This window comes from Lathamus discolor, chromosome 1, assembly GCF_037157495.1.
Source record: "Lathamus discolor isolate bLatDis1 chromosome 1, bLatDis1.hap1, whole genome shotgun sequence".
NCBI lineage: Eukaryota > Metazoa > Chordata > Aves > Psittaciformes > Psittacidae > Lathamus > Lathamus discolor.
The window spans coordinates 113,382,910-113,399,748 of NC_088884.1; the positions used below are offsets into that span (position 1 = coordinate 113,382,910).

General features: G+C 40.2%; 1 protein-coding gene across 1 annotated transcript in view; it reads right to left on the reverse strand.

The window, feature by feature from the left end:
* MTTP (microsomal triglyceride transfer protein) overlaps nucleotides 1-16,839 on the reverse strand; it is a 28,237-nt gene that overhangs the window by 2,889 nt on the left and 8,509 nt on the right. The window contains exons 5-15 of the mRNA XM_065691447.1: nucleotides 16,410-16,526; nucleotides 15,087-15,226; nucleotides 14,108-14,258; nucleotides 10,549-10,706; nucleotides 9,477-9,645; nucleotides 8,798-8,905; nucleotides 7,596-7,808; nucleotides 6,349-6,560; nucleotides 5,651-5,748; nucleotides 5,428-5,549; nucleotides 4,443-4,670 (exon numbers count right to left, since the gene is read on the reverse strand). Coding sequence (XP_065547519.1) covers nucleotides 4,443-4,670; nucleotides 5,428-5,549; nucleotides 5,651-5,748; nucleotides 6,349-6,560; nucleotides 7,596-7,808; nucleotides 8,798-8,905; nucleotides 9,477-9,645; nucleotides 10,549-10,706; nucleotides 14,108-14,258; nucleotides 15,087-15,226; nucleotides 16,410-16,526 — 1,716 coding nt within the window. The remainder of the gene's footprint in view (nucleotides 1-4,442; nucleotides 4,671-5,427; nucleotides 5,550-5,650; nucleotides 5,749-6,348; nucleotides 6,561-7,595; nucleotides 7,809-8,797; nucleotides 8,906-9,476; nucleotides 9,646-10,548; nucleotides 10,707-14,107; nucleotides 14,259-15,086; nucleotides 15,227-16,409; nucleotides 16,527-16,839) is intronic.

The following is a 16,839-nucleotide window of genomic DNA, read 5'->3' on the forward strand; positions in this document are numbered from 1 at the left end:
TATGAGTATCACTGCAAGGGGTATCGTGGCCTCTGTTTCCAAGAGCTACCACACAAGCCTCACAGAGGCTCTGCTGGCAGTTCAGCTAAGTCATTAAACTCACTGCAGCAGTGGTGCAGTGCAGTGTGACTTCTGTACACCTGAAGGCAGCCCCATACTGGCAGTAGGATGCACAGTGCTGCAAGCAGTCATGCAGTGTGTAGTGGCTCTGAATCCACTGTATGGCAGGAATTATGTCTGCAGTGGCTGGGTGGTCAAACCCATTAGCTAATGTGCCTTAATTGCCACTATGGATTTGCTTTTAATGCATTTTAAACCAATGATCAAGTGGACTCCTGGCTTCCTGAAAGTTCTATGGCTGGACTGGAAACTCATCACGTGGAGCCTGTTTCGGAAGTGATAATATAGCTCAGGGTCATGGCAGCTCATTACTTTTAAGTTTTGATACCCAGCCAAGATTTTAAGGTTCACTGAGCTTGGCAATCAAGCTCACTTTATACAGTTGTCCTGCTTCCTTAAGAACTGGCGGCTTAATTCACTGTTTTAAAAGAACCATTAATTTGGGAAAAGTTTATTTTAATCATATCCCTCACAGACAGGGCATATCCTCCTCTCTCCCAGGTGGTTTCCTCCCTCCTCCTGGGTTTCTGTGCCTGTGGTATTCTCAGCACCTGTAATCTTGCAAGCATTTGTAGGACATATGAATACCCAATTTTCTCCCCCTTTCTCGTGTCCAGGCACTTTGAAAGTTCCTCTTCTCAAGTAGTCAGTAGCTCAGTGGTTTCAGCTAATGCTGTCCCAAGATTTAAGAAGTAAGCAGAGACAGGCTGGGTTTCTAATCCCTAAAGCAAGGAGCAACATTTAGGGAGGTTTTTATTCAGAGCATTAAAGTTTTCCTGCCATAATCAAGGACTTGGGTAATTATGATGCCTGTATATGGCTACTTCACTTTTTAGGGTAAATAAATCTCTGGAACAATCTCCTTCACACAACCAACCTGGCATTCAGTTGCTTGACCCTTTCTGAAGTCAAAGGGAATTTTCGTACGGACTGCAATAGGCCAAGGAATACTTTACTTGTCAATCTCTTTAGGTGTGGAGTTAAAGCTTGTTTCACTTTGACTTTGCTTTTAATTGGAACTGAATTGGTGGGTAACTGTTAATGAGCGAGGAGGTAACAGTATACAGTCTGGCAGAGACACATACACACAACCAGGGGAGCAGCTATTTTTAGATGCATTGTCAAATTGCACCTAAAAATATTAGAGTAGGCTTGGTTTGCAGTGTCTGCACAGTTAAAGGCTTTAAAGGCTACCACAAATTAAGCCAGGTTTGTCACTGAATCCAGAAGAGAAGCTAAGGAGCACTTGTCCTGTGTTTTACCAGCTCATCTATTTCCTTATTTAGAATTCAGTCCTGTCCTTTGCCTCATGTGCAGATTCAATCCAGGCTGATGGGAGGTGTAAATGACAGCAACCCAGCCTCCTCAGGAGCAGTATTCTCCTTTCCCTTCCTATTTTAAGCTTTGTATGTCATTTGCAGTGGAAAATGGGATCTGAAAGATCAGAATTATTAGTTTGTCACTGAATACTGAAATGTGTTATGTTTCAATAAGAAAAGTTTCTTTATGCACTGCACTGACAGTGCTACTGTAATGCAATGCAGAGATAGCTGAAACAGACACTTCTTTGGGAACTGGCTATCTTCCACTGGGGTCTGGCTTTCAAACGGATTCTCTGACCTATTAATACAGTATTTAATTTCTCTGTGCTTCTAGCAGGTGTGTTGCCTAGGAGAAACATTAACACTACTGAACTTTAATGCAGGTGCCTTAGGGGTCTCAAAAACAGTTTTATGAGAGCTGTTTATATAGGGAATGATAAAGGGGGAATTCTAACTTCTGGATGGTTATTCTTAGCCCTCAGAGAACTCTGTGAGAACTGCAAAATACATTCTGACTTCAGCTTGTGGAGTTATGTGAGAAAAGATGTTACAGATGGTGGGCAGGAGCCTAAGCTTTAGAAACGTCATTATTAGCTTGGAAATCACCTCTCCAAAATGTGCCTACTGTGATTACTGCAGTTGTAGAGTTAATAACTGGGGTGAGAAGATGGGGGGGGGGGGCGGGGAGCAAGTTATTTGATAGATTTGACAGCACTTTAAGTACTACTCAGTTTTGGTCTTTCTGTGCAAAAGGATTCATATGAACATTCTTATAGGGAAGCAGAATTTTTGTAGTATTTAAAAATAACTTTTCTCAACATCAGGCTGCACCAGTGCAAAAATGTCAACACGAATATTGCACAGGGTTTTTTCTGACAATTCACTTCCCCTATTTTGAAGTTCCAGTCTTGGCTTCCAAGCCATCCTTCTGAAGGTTGATCTCAAATGTGCTGTTTGTATCTTACGGTTGGGTTTTGCCGGTTCTGAAATCACTGCAGCCAACTGTGGCACACTGAGTTTTGGTATCAGAATGGGTGCTGTGTTTTGTATGCCTGGTTTTCTTCTTTGAAAGAAGGTAAAACCATGTTTGGCTTGATTGTCTACACTATGAATTTGTGAAGGGCCTTATGTTATGGGCAAGGTATGTCCACACTGGCCAGGGAAAGTGGAGGTAGTATTTAACTATCAAGAAGCTAGATTAATTATGTCTCTCTTGCACTGTTTTTCCTCAGTTCCAGTGTTACACCATTCACACTTCCATTCTGTCAGTGTTTTCTGGTACAGTTGTAATCATAGTTCAACTGTAGGTTGACAGGTGAGGGCACTTATAATGAAGCTTAACTGTGTTACGTGGAAGTGCCCAAACCATGTTGATGTTGCTGTCAACCTGGAACCTATCTGTAAGAGCATTCTTAGGAAGATATGCTGTGTTCAAAATGCAGCTCATCCTGAAGCTACGTTCAACAGCACTTCAAATATTTTTTGCCTCTGTGGGGTGTAGAGGTAAGAACAAGTGCCTTTTTGGTTGTGAACACACACTTTCAGTTGTGTCCACTACTTGAGTCCCAAAGAGCTTGGCAACAAGTATGATAGTGGCAACCAAAGAGAGAAAGCAGGTGGGATCCCACCTCATCACACTGCTGCGCAGGCTTCCAGAGAGTCAGTGACTGACCAAAAATGTTACACACAGGTGCTGTTAAAAATGGGATGCAGTCCGAGCCTTGGTGTGCCCCAGACTTCTGCAGGGTTCTCCAAAGATGAGGACTGGAGAATCTGCTGGCTGGCAGAGCTTTCAGGGTGCCCAGCCAGCTGATTCAGCCAGGGTATCTAATGAGCTCAGTGCATGCATAGCAGTTGGAAATACTTAGTTCTGTAAACACCATGCTCATACGCTCAGGACTGAACATGATTATCTTTCTCACCTCTGCAGTCTGTTTATTGAATAGGTCATGATAAAGCTTTTGCCAATAATCTGTGTGTGAACCATAGAGCATTGTTGGAATGAACTTTAGTCAGCCAATATGTGCTGACTACACAGGACTAGAGGGCTACATGGAAAGCCCTCTAGACTTTTAATAGTTATAGAGGGGCTGAGCTGGGTTCAGGAACGGGAAGGCTGCAATGTGCAGGGTGTATTTCGGTGTAAATTTGATCAGAGTGGATTTTCTCATCATCTGCTTTTGGCATTTTCTTTTGCCAAGAATTAAAGGGGAAAAGTAAAAAGTAAAGTTCAAGTGCAGATATTTCATGAGCTGAGTGCTGCTCATGGTTAAATCCACAGGTTCTAAGAGGATTCCTGTTTGGGAAGAGGAAAAATATCAAACCAAGTGCTGGCCCTGCACTTTCAGAGAGATGTCTAGATTTTTGTCCTTCAGTAATACATTATGCAGCTGATTATATTAATATATGAGTCTGTATTTAAGCATAATATTAACAGTCTATTTGGCATAACAGTTGTCTAAAAGCTACGTAATCCTCATTTTAATTCCTTGTTCTGCCTAGCAATAAGGTTAAGGACCTCTTAAGCATTGCTGTTTGAGGGTTAGTTATTTGGGAAAGTTTGAGTACCAGTGACTCATTCATTACATACCTGAGAGTTACCGCCTAATTGGGCGTAAGGTCTCTGGACCACTTGTGAAGAGAAAACTTTAGGTTATGGGACAATACTGTATTACAAGAAACTAATTTACCACAGGTGGTAGCAATAAGAGTCTTCTACAGGAAACTCAGGTGGATTCACTTTTATTCAGTGTTACTTTGTTTTCTAAAATGATACATGTCCTCACCTTTGCTCTAGATTACTTTTCGTGTAATTTCACTCTGGTTTTTAATACTTGTGACTTTTATATTGCTTTCATAGTGAGTGAAGCCCATGTAACATTGATCAGGTATATTAGCATGAAAAAGAAAGAAAATAAGATGTTCCGCAACAATGGTGTGGGGGAGGGAGCATCCGTGCTTAAGAGACAGAAAAAGAAGCAAGCAGTGTGTTATCAGTACCTGTGAGTAGTCTATCAGGAGGATAAGTCCTTTCACCACGTTAATGAGATCTCCAGTTGCTGAGAACATTTTAGACATTAGATCACCATACCCTTGGAAAAATGTAACTGGCCTGAGTTGGACATCGAACAGAATGGCTGACATGCCAGCATAGGAGTCCAGGTTTTCCTCGCCTTCATCAGGAGTTGCAGCTATTATGGACTCAAGACCTTGAGCTTCAATCACCACCTAAGAAGCAATAGTGATACAGAATCACTGAAAAACTCTTCCTCACCCAAGCTGTTAACAACCCTACATGTTTTCTTAATGTCTATGAGCCTGACCCAACTTTATGTAGTTGTAGATTAAACAGTATGAGGCTAAGACTTAAAGGAACTAAGTAAAGCAGTTAGAAAAATTGAAAAAGGAATAATCTCATGGCATGTTTCTTCCCCTTAGATGCAGGCAGAATTATTTGGCCACAATGCAGACCACAAACTGGAGCCTACTTTCAAACAGATTTTCCTTTTTCTGTGAGACTGTTTCCCACAGACAGCTGGAAGGAAAACCCAAAGATGTTCCACTGCACAATTTTTGTCCTGCAGAAATTTAGGAGCATTATAATATTGGAGATACTAGCCAACATTAAGAAAAGTCCAAAATAGAGGAACCTCATTTAAATCTCTGATTCATGCATTTGATTTACTCCTTGTATTTCTATTCTGTGTTATACCCAAACAAACTCGCAAAGCTTTTACTGATTATATCAGGTTAACAGTACAGGCTTTAACCAGAGACAGAACTTGATACATGATACAGAACAAAACACCTGTCTTTTTGTATATGTGAACATGTGCCTTATCGGCTGTTCCGAGTTTCTTTTTCCCCTGTTACTGGCTTGTTCTCTGCCAAGTGCAGAAAACTTAAGCATCAGTTGAATTGATTTAGAAACTGTAAGAAGAGGCCCACATACTGGTGGAGTTTTCATATACAGTGTGGCAGTTACCTGGATAGCATGAAGTTCAGCATTTCTATCAAAAATTCGGATATTCATGTTACTTCTCCTTAAAATGCCGGAGCCTGAATAGAGGATGTCAAGACTGTATGTAGATGATACATCTGGACCACCTTAATTAAAAAAGGAAGAAGGTACCTGTGACTAAACTAGTGGATTAATCAAGTATTTGGGAATATGAGCAGGGCTAAAAGGCAGTTTTGTGGTTACATACGTGTAACATAGCCAGAGTAGGCAGAGGAAGAGCCCATCTTGGCAAAGCGATCGTAGTTATGAGCACGCATGTCCTTCAGAACTTGCCGAATTGTTTTGCTGTGGTTTTCCAAAACAAACAAACAAATGAAAGCACAGAGACACAAAAATGTTGTAGTACCAAAGTATTACTGTTCTGTAGAAATTCCAAATTTGAGAGAGGCTGAATTTCCCAATAGGAAAGAAGGTCTTCAAAACCCTCACATTTTCACACTAAAAATCTGCCCTAACCCAGAGTATCTTTTCCAATTGAGCTACTCTCTGCAGTCATAGATAGAAAGGCAAGCAAAGGTCTTGCTTGAAAATCAATGGTGTTGAGAAGAGGTATTTTGACCATTTTCACCTGTGCTGTGATGTTTAGAATTTTCTGAGCTCCACGGAAAGAATTAAGACCAACAGATGACATCTCTTGCCATAATGCAAGTTAGATGCCTAATTCTTATTTGTACCTCTGAAAATGCAAATAGCTATTCAATGAATGTCATTGAAATGCAGATATTTATTCTGAAATATCAATACTTTTAAGTGACACGAGAATGAAGCATCCTTTTATCTTCTCCTTAAATTTTACAGTAGAAATTCAGGAGAACCTGTGTGTTCTCTGGGTTTCTGTACATAAATAAGGATGACCTGAATTTATTTATACTGAACTTAGTGTACCTTGAAGGCATTTCGAAGTGAAGTATATCTTGGATCATGGAGAGCATGTACTTGTTCATTTCCAGAGGCAGTTCACCAAGGGAGAGCAGGATGTTTTTCACTTCCATATAGGACGGGTTACTGTTTAAGATGATAGCAGCTGCAGTGGTTCTCACTGTCTTTTCGTGGACTCTGCGATTCTGGTGGTATATCCTGTTCATTGTTTCCTTCACCTGGTCAGGAAACAGATTATTCAGTCAGTGTTCACACAGACAACTGAGCAAAGTACAGACTGGAATCTCATTTATAATATCAGCTTAAGCTAGCTCCATAGCTAAGGCTAATACTTAAGAATATCTTTTCAGCACCCTGTTTTTTCATAGTCCTTTTGGAATGTAAGAGCCGTGTAGTTCAGTGACCACATGGGCAAGTGGGGCATTTGTTATGTTTTCTCAGCCACAGTCCTAGAGCAGCCTTCCACAATGATTTCCACAGCAGGGCTGTAAAGAAGTAGAAGCGCTAATATCAAAATACTGTAGCAGTGGTAAGATCAAGAGAGAGATTTCTTTGACTGTTAAGGGACAATGTAGTTTAAAAAAGTGACAAATCTTGCAATATTAATTTTCTAGATTGTGCCTCTGGTGGCCGCATGTTCCTGAGAAGTTGTGACACATCTTTGGTACAGATAAGTCCATGGAAAGCCAGGCAGCCCCACTGACAGAACGGCCTCTAGCATGTTCACTTCATAGCAGCACCCTGACAACCTCAGTCACAGCTGCCAGCAGTAGCTATGGAATGGGATGCAGGGTAATGCCACAGAGGCAGGTCCTCATGTTCCGCTATTTCTTCCCTTACTCTTGGAGGCTACAAGGTAAGATATAGCCTCCTTACTTCATGCATTCTGCTTGGATATGCAGGTGCCCAAATGTTCCTAGTGTCTCCTGTATATCACAGAGAAGGCAGTGCTCTTGTGAAAGGAGAACAGTTATCCCTGCAAATTGCCTGCCACCTTCAATGGCTGTGTGTGGCTCTGGAGCCAAAGGCTTAATAGTACTGTCAGACTGGGAGCTGGGATTTGGCAACCAGGAATATATAGAGTTTTCTGGCTAGAACTAGAGCTAAACTAAGAAATAATTTCCTGGAGGTAAAAGTAAAACATGTGGGGCATCTTTGAAAAGAGTGGGACTGACAAATGAACTCTGTTAATTTATGCTTTATCTTTAATCCAGTCTCTTGCACTTCTTTTCTTGGGCAGTATATTTTCTTACCTCTTTGGTGAGAAAAGAAGGATCATATCTCTGCAAGGCAGTGGCAGCAAGATTGCTGATGGGCCCTTCTTCTGACTCGGCATACTTCAGAAGCAGTGGAATTGCTTCAGGAAGGAGTGCATTCTTCAGTGCCAGCAGGAACATCCTCACATTGTCATCTTTCTTAGCCTTCTCCAGTCTATTTAGAATCATCCTTTTGGCTTCCACAACAGCCTAAAGAAAACCAACAGCATCTTTAAATGGTGATCATAAAACTATCTATCTTTTTCCCTTGCAGAAGTAGGAGGAGCAGGGCTGGGTTCTAGCATGTTTTAGGTTCAAAGCACCATTGCACAGTTAGCAAAAGAGTAATTTGCAAACTGTATGTGGATGGCTTCCTTCAGCATAAACGAAGTGGCTATAGCCACAGTGACACCTGATCTATAGGTTTATCATTTGCTACCTGCTCTTCCTCTGACTCAGATCTTACTTGTGGGGACAACATGTCCCCGCAAAAAAAATCAACAAAAGTGTTCGTTAGTGCTTCATAACATAATGTCATAAGTGCACTTGGCAATTAACAGGGGAAGGAAAAACAGACTCCTTAGATGCATTCAGGTGCTCTATGTCTTTCCAGCAGTGTGCTGCAATCCCAAACAGCACAGATCTAGCAGGTAGCAGTGCCTTGTCTGATCACCAGTATCTACTCAGTCCATGGTCAAGGTTATAGCCTTCCTCCTTGGCTGTTCTATGCATGTTTGGGGTAAAGCTGAGTACTTGAATCAATGTTTCTTCTTCACGGAGCTGAAAAAAACTAGATGACTGCAAATATCAAAGAGGTCCTGAGTTTACCAGTGTTTCTCTGAGGACATGCAAAGCTTTTGGACAAAGAAGCAAAAGTATTGCTTCTGCTGACAGAGTAGGCAGTGACGAAAAGTTCTGTCAAACAAGGGCAAACTGAGAGAAATGGGAAGACACCAGAATAAAGCCTAAAGCTGATAAAATCAATGTCATTATAAAAAACCAAATCAAAACAAACCTCAAATCAAACAAATAAACAAATCCCTAACCCTTTATCTGTCAAACAGGATTTTATGGTCTTATTTTAAATCAGGGGGGAATATGCTTCCCATGTCTCTCATGCTCTCCCAGTAACATCAGCAGGGATCATTTACATGCATTTCAGAGCAGAATTTGGCCAGCTTTGAACAGCAGATACTCACTGGAAGCTTGCAGCCTTCTCTGTCACACAGCTTCCTGATGAGTGCTCCCATGACAGTGACAAGAGTTTCTCTTATTTCTTCATTTGCAATATCCTCCTTGAACTTAGCCTGTTATGCAAAAGCAATGCTGTGAGTCTCTCTGAATAGGATGAAACACAGTCTGTAGTGGGCTGAATACCCTCCCTCACTTCCTGTGAACATCAGTGCAATGCAAAGGCAGGGACGACCACAAGGGCCTGGGCTCAGGCTAAGCAGAGCACTGCTCTATCATTACATATAATAACTGACTGCCATTTTCTTCTTGAGTTACATTCAGCATCTAGAATAGATTCATTTTGAAGCTGTGTTTAAAAATAAAGAGTATTAAATGGTTACAAGACTTTGAGAAGGCAACAATCAAACAATCCTCAAATAGTTTTGCTAACAGTCAGAATCATGTTTGTTTTCCAAGTAATAGATATTGATAACATTTTACAGAGTAAATTGACTTTCAGTCTGGACTTATGGATTTTTGTTATTTCCAGGCTTTATGCTACTGGCATACTTGAAGGTAACTCTGGAAAGCATAAGGAAAGGAAAACTGGAAACAGGAACAGTCATTTCTTCTTCCTATCCCCTTTGACAGAGATAAGGCTCAAGAGTATTAACTGCATTGTATTTGTTTTATGCTTTGACTTACAGTTAAAGATTTCAGGAGCGTTTCAGTGGGGTGAGAAGCAAATCCACAAGCATACAGGAATCGCTCCTGCAGGAGAGAAGTGCTTTCATCCTTAAAGTCAAGAAACTCCAGTATGGCTTCCAGCGATTCTGGGGTCTGAGCTGAGGTTACGGCATCCACTATCTGTGGGCTACACAGAAGTGGAAATGAAGATATCATTGTAATGAGCTAGACAATACCGAAAAGACTGCTTCGTATAGAAAGAAAGAAGCTAATGTGCTTGAAAGATCTCTTTAGTGCAGGTAAGAGACAGAATTTTTACTCTTGTTGAAAAAAAAACTGTGTCCCTGAATTCTTCCTCCTCAAAATGGTAAATGTACTCCAGAAATTATTCATATCCATGGATAATAATATTTGAATGTATGCAAATATGGGACAAAGAAAGTATTAAAAACCCCAGAACTATTCAGGGTGTCTTAAAAGTTTACAGAACAAGGTTGTGAATGGAAAAAGTGTTTTATTTCTACATACACAGTGACAATTAGAGAGCAGGCTTCTACACTATCTGAGTTACTCTGAGGTTTATCTCTGTTATTAACAACTGCTGTAATTTGTTTGAAAGATACTGACTGTATGGTGGGATACTCGGAAATGCTTTCCAACCCCCGAGCCTAGGTGCATGTGCTGTTCACACCCAAACTCTTATATTAGGACAATAACCAGGCATGAACTGGTTGGCTGTATTTCCATTTGAAGGAAACAAATGGGCAAGTCAAGACCAAGTTATAGAGTGTTTCAGAACAAGCAGTCAGGATGAGAACCTTTGGGTAAACAACAAAGCGTGTTTGCCATGTATTGTAGATACAATCTACGGACAGAAATATTGTATCAGTAGATATTTGCAGCACCCTGTTAATATACCACAGGAACAAGCACAGCTTAAGAAAAAAATCCTGTTCCTGTAGACAATACTGAACACTGGGTTTGCGTTGCTAGGACATCACCAGTATAATTGAATCTCTTTGCATGCAATTTGTCCTTCTGCAGTTTTCAGTAACTTAAACTTTTTGAAAGCTTGCTCATAATGACTTACAGAAGTTCTTTCTTTTCACTTCTAATAACCTGCAGTATCTCCTCTTTCGTAGCTTTTCTGATGTTCTGAATGAAGGACAAAAAGCTTTTTGCTGCTTCAGCTTTGGAGAGTTTTTCAGGATACATTTGTTCTCTGATGCTCTTCCAGTGTTCAGAAAGCTGCAAAATAATTCACATTATGTCAAGTTTCTTAGACTGTGGTTTCAGTCCTCAAAATCAGAATTACTAAACGCAGATATGTGGGCCAGCTATTGCTCAAATTAGCTGAAATTCAATAGCTTGCTCATCCTTTAGCTAAGTATTATTTATGGTATCTCAGCACAAATATTTTTGAAACCTTTCTATAGCTTTCACTCTTCCAACACTTTAGTATTTTCCTGATAACATGCATTGCCTGAAATGCAACCTACTTTGGAACAAAACCTGATTATTTATACTGCAACTACAATAAGGTGAATTATCTTCTCTTGAAAATTTACTGTTTTCTGGTGAATACAGTGTTTGCCTTGCATTTCCATTTTCTCCTACAGAATGTTTTTTAGATTGGGAGATGCACAATTCCCAATTCACAAGTAATCATATTTTCTTAGACGATGGTAATTTTTAAGTGGTTACTATGGAACAGGAGTAAATGTCCCATAAGTACTTCCCATTTTTCATTCATAAACCTGCATAAGATGGGGAGAGTTTTGTGATTATTTTACAAAATGATAGGTAAGATGGCATTAGAACAGGTATTGGCCTCATCATATGTTGCTGCTGTATTTATTCCATGCACCACATTTTTGACCTGAAGGAGCCAACATGGTACCAAAGCACCTATATCTGTCCTTCCAGACACACTCCTATAAGAAACCAGTGCAGGTATTTTGACCTTTCCTCTCTCACTTGCCTTTGCCTCTGTTATCTCAAATTATCAAGAACATTCCGTGGTGAAAACTCAGCTGTTCTTTGCAGCAGTTTTTACTGCAGTTTTCCCAAGCGGGAAATAACACTAACACCCATTTGACCTTTACTAAAATACTTCCTCTCTTCAAGGGTTTTGTATTAGGCAATGGCACTTGAACCTGCCCACAAATAGAAGTATCATTCAGCAGTACAGAGTGCAACTTCCATCAACTGTAACAAACAATAATTAGGCAACAATGATTGAGACATAAGATATTTCCTGAGGATTAATGACCAGCTGGGAGGAGCTCATGTTCTGGGGCACAGATGGGTCTGTTAACCTCAACTGGTGATTAGTACTTAGCACCAAGGTCAGTGTGGCTATTATAAGCTGAAATTGGATAAACATGGGGGGGGGGGCACTTTCTATTCCCCCTGTTGAAGTTGCACCATAGCCCAGCAAAAAATCTGTAACCTCACTGATTCTGTATTTCCTCCTGTGCAGAGCCCAGCTGTGTGGGCTGCTCTTAGTCAGCTTAGCCCGTACCCTAGAGACACCAAGGTGGGAGATGTGAGTTGAAGCCATCTAAAGCAAGAGAGTGAAGGTCAAGTCTTTCTCTTTGGGAGGGGTGCTGTAGCCATTCATCTGCCACAAGGAGCAACAGCCATCTCCTGCAGTGACCATGACTTAGAAAACCAGCATTCATAACTGACTTTTGCAAGGAGTCTCATTCTGCTGATGTGAATGTCAGGCAGTGTGGATTGAATACCCCAAGGATTCAGGGACAGATGCATGCACTTCCACAGGGGAACTCAGCTGAGCTCAGCCAAAAATCTCTGTCAGGAACAGAGGGGTCAGACCAGAGGTTTTGTGGACACTCTAGGAAAATTCAAGACAAACCAAGAGATCCTCAAATAAGCAGGAGTTGGTTTTGAATATCAGTACCTGACAGCTGCTTTACAAACCTACAAAGGCTGCCTGCACAAGACAGAACAAACCCACCTTATTTTGGGGCAAGCATCCGTTCTTGTAGGAACCAGGAGCATAAAAAAATGTAAGAACCATGAGCTTGTCTGAAAAGAGCACACTTTCTGATGTCTAAACACAGAAATCTAAGCCTAAATTTAAATGTAAATGCTGACCATAACATCACATAAGCTAATGCTGCCATCTGTGAAGTGGGAACAGTAATGGTTATTTTACTAAATTCAAACTCATAGAGATAAGACCTCTTATGATTTAAAAAGGGTTTTGAAAACATAAAACTCTTGAGCATACCATGTCAGCATGGCATTAATGTATACTATGATATATAAGTACCAAATGTTATGTTGCTGCTTTGGATACAGTGTTCTGTTTATAGATGCCATCTTTTCATAGCAGCTACTGTAAAATACAGTGAGAAAGCAGGACTTCATTCTCATCGTTCCATTAGGTTTATAATGGTATAGCTCAGCCCCCAGGCAGTGCTCTGGAATTATACCCTATGTTTGTTATCTTGGTCTGGAAATTATAACTATTATGACAAACTCGGTTCCAAGTGACAAATTGGTCAGCACAAACCCCGATGGACAGAGTCAAAGCACCTGTCCCTGCTCTTTTAAGACCCCTTGATGTTCCCTGCTCAGAACTGTTCCAGCACGCATGCAGCATCATTTCTATTTCATTTCCCCCAACACATGTTTTTTATCTTCTCTACAGCTCAACAAGCATTAGACAACATAAATTATTAGGGTGCAATGCTACTTCCAAATAACTAGTGCAAGTTCCAATATGGTAAGGTATTTGTGCTCATAAGGAGTATCTCCAGAGGATTAAAATTATGTGTGCTGAATAGAAGCCTTATCTTGCTTATCAAAAACCGATAGAGAATAATAATCTTTAAGTTGATGTTCCCATCCACTGCTAAATTCATTCCACAATATCATTAAAACTATTTGCTAACAATCACTGTGGCAATTTATATTAATTTATGATGCATAGCATCAGTAAAACAAAAGATGATGCATTTACAGTACCAAGCCCTTGGTAGTCTTTAGATGTCCTAAATATAAAACCCAAGTTATGGTTGGTTTGTTTTTTCTCCAGGGGAAAAATGAGATCAGTATTGGACTTGCCAAGAGTACTAAAGCCCTATTTTATATTTATAAAACACCTATAAAGTCTTTTAAATAGATTACTTTCTTCAGGGTTGGGCAGTAAGAAGAGACTAGATATATTACCAATAAATAATTAGCCTGCCTAAGGAATGCCTAACTACCTTTAATTTCTAGGAGCAGTTCAGCTCCTCCATGACAGAATTGTTTCTAAACACTGGCCAACTATGTTAAAAGTAATTTACCACTACATTAGCCAGAGGAAAGTAGTTCCTGCTAACTCAAAGTCAGCAAAGATGAGATAAAGCAAAAGGGTGATGTATCTTCTAGTGGTCTTGAGAAATACTGCACTTAATGTTTGAAAGAGAACAAAAAAGTTGGTACATTTAGAGGTAGACCTTAAACCACCCTTGTGTGGTGGAGGACTACTGCATCACTGCTGTGCTCCCCACTCGGGGTGTATTTTATGTTGCTTTGTTAGACCTCTGCTAGTGGGCTGTTTGGACAGAAAGTTCCTTCACACTTGCTCTGCTCAGCCAACCAACTTGACGTCCAACAAGCTTGTATTTACTTACTGAAGGACACTTTTTGCATTTGGATTTGACTGGCTCTGCTACCAATGACACAGTAACATAACTGGAGTCCAAGGTCTTGATAACACCCGCCACTTGCTTCCCAGCAATCAGTCCAGGACCAGCTTCTACTGCCTTCAGTTCCAGTCTCTGCCTGTGTATCCATACAGTGAAGACACCATTAGAACTTAACCGTTAGAGAAGAAATGCAGAAATCATGGCAAGAGGAAACAAAAAAACCTCCAGAGGCCAGAAATATACAACATAGATTTAATAAAGTTTTATCTTAAAGTGGTTAGAATGTGGCAAGTCTATGGCTTTTTTAAGGTAGCAGAAGTATCTGATACCTGCAGAATTACTGCTAGAGGTATATGGCATAAAATACCTAAACAACAGACTTTATAAGCATGGATTTATAGCACCTCATAAACAGCCATATGCATTCTGAAATGTTTCATGTATTTGTTCGTAAGAAGATCTGGAAAGTGGGAGTCTGAATGTATATTTTTTAATATCATAATACTAAGAAGATACCTGAATCTTTTATCTTGCATGAGTATCTCCAAACTTCCAGAGTGTTGGAGTGTGGAGCCTAACACAGATCTAGGTTTCACTGTTGTTTCCTTTTTATGCAGCAGATTTTGCTTTCTATACTTCTGAACTTTCACATGCTAGAAACAGAGATCCATTGGAAGTATTTCTTAAGAAATGAGAGGTTGTAGAAACAGAGCACATGCAGAAGTAATGTCTTGCCTAAAATGTTTTGGCCAATTCCAGATGTTTTCATTTAATTTCTTATTTGCAGTATGGTATAGCCCTCAATCAAAGTTGAACCTGGTATCATATGGATACAAAAGAGGCCTAAATCTTTACTTGGAGAGTTTACAGTTTTAGATCTTGACGCTATGAGACCTGCATATATAACCTGACTAGAACCACGACATCCTGCTACTATCAGTGACAGTCAAATTGCCCAACTTACTTTGACACTATTTTGGCACCTGTTTTTCGTCGAGAATTCAGAACCAAAGCGTAATTTTCTTCTGCTTTAATGGATTTAAAGAAACTGTCTTCCAGCACATAAATTGTGGCAGATGTGGCTTTTGTACTGACATCTAAAATCTGAAAATAATGAGAAAAGAAACCAGGAAAAGGGCTGATCAGTAAACAACAGAATAGGAAAACAGCTCACAGTTCAAATCAGGGCAAAACTCGAAATTCAATAGAGCCGAATGAGGAAGGTGCATGTGGGTTGACAACATCTCAAGCTAAGCCTATATACCAGGTTGTCAAGAATTCCATCTACAAGAAGCCGCTCACTTCTGCACTATGTGTTTCAAATTCAGTATGTGCTGGGAGGGGACGGGGGGAAGGGAGAAGGGGAGCAAGCTGTGGAGCAGGCTGTAACTAAGAACATCTTAAATGAGATAAAAAGCTTTTCCAAGGAAATGTCTTGTAAATAAGATTGTCATGTTCACACGGGGCAAGCAAAGCCAGCCACCTTGCTTGATCTGTTTGTAAACAAGGTGAAGTCTTTGTGGCAAATGTGAAGATCAGGAATTCAGTCATAGTGTTAAGGCAGTTTATTAACAGGGCATGTGCTACCTTTGTACTTCTCTGAGCTGAGGAAGGTCAGTTTCTGATGCAGAGAATCTCAGTGCCTTCAGCACCTGTCCAGCTGGCATTCAGTAGTAACTGGTTAGAAAGGCATTTACTAGTAGTGGAGGACCATTAAGGCCATAGAAAGGTTTCAGTTACCTCTGTGGCACATCTACATTACACCTGTGAATTAGGGAAGCCTTTGACCTTCCAGACAAACCTGAGTGGGCTCCATTCAGGAGTCAGCATCTTGCCTGGCATTTATTGTGTAGAATAAATACTGTGACTTAGCAGCTGGGAAAAAGATTACTCTTTTCACTATGACTGTGACTGTACCTAGTGTTTTCCCCCAAAGAAAATGAAGCCTCATAACAATTAAAACTTGAGTACAGTCAGGACAAAAGTGCCGTATATCTGCATAGAAACTAAAATATGTTATAGATGAGAGCAAACAAATTATTGAATTTGCGTGCTGTACTTAATGTCAGCTGAGCCACGGTGTTTTACACAAAACACTTGAATCCATTCATGAGAGGAGAATCCATTCCCTGTTCTCCCCATTGGTACTACCTATGAAATTTGTTCTAGTAGTACTACTAGATGCACATGTAGAATTTGAACTAGAACTCTTGAGAAAATGAGTAACAGCTACTAAAATATATTTTAAATAGGCAGAACAGATTTTATTTTGTTAAAGAAATCATACCCTGTTGTGGCTGGTAAATCCTTGTTTTTCTATTTCACAGGAGGCAAGGTCTTTTATTTTAGTCACTTGATCTTGCCGCACATGGTAAGTAGTATTGCACTTCCCAGATATGTCCACCTTGGAGAAAAAAGAGTCATATTACAACAATTTCTTGAATTTACCTTTTGGACCTTCTAAAGATGAACAATTTTCTCCACTGTTGGAATCCTGTACCAGGGATGCTGCACTGTTTGAGTTTATCAGTTTTGAAGGTATCAGTGTTTCTAACTACCTGCTTTGGATAGGCAGGGTGCTTTTTATTAGATGGCTATGAAGAAAAGTAACAACGTTTGCTCAGACAAAGAATTTAGGAAACATCTGGCAGCTGGCACTATACTCATGAATTTGGGTTAATTTCCAGCTTTGCTCATCTGGACAGATGTAGGAACTT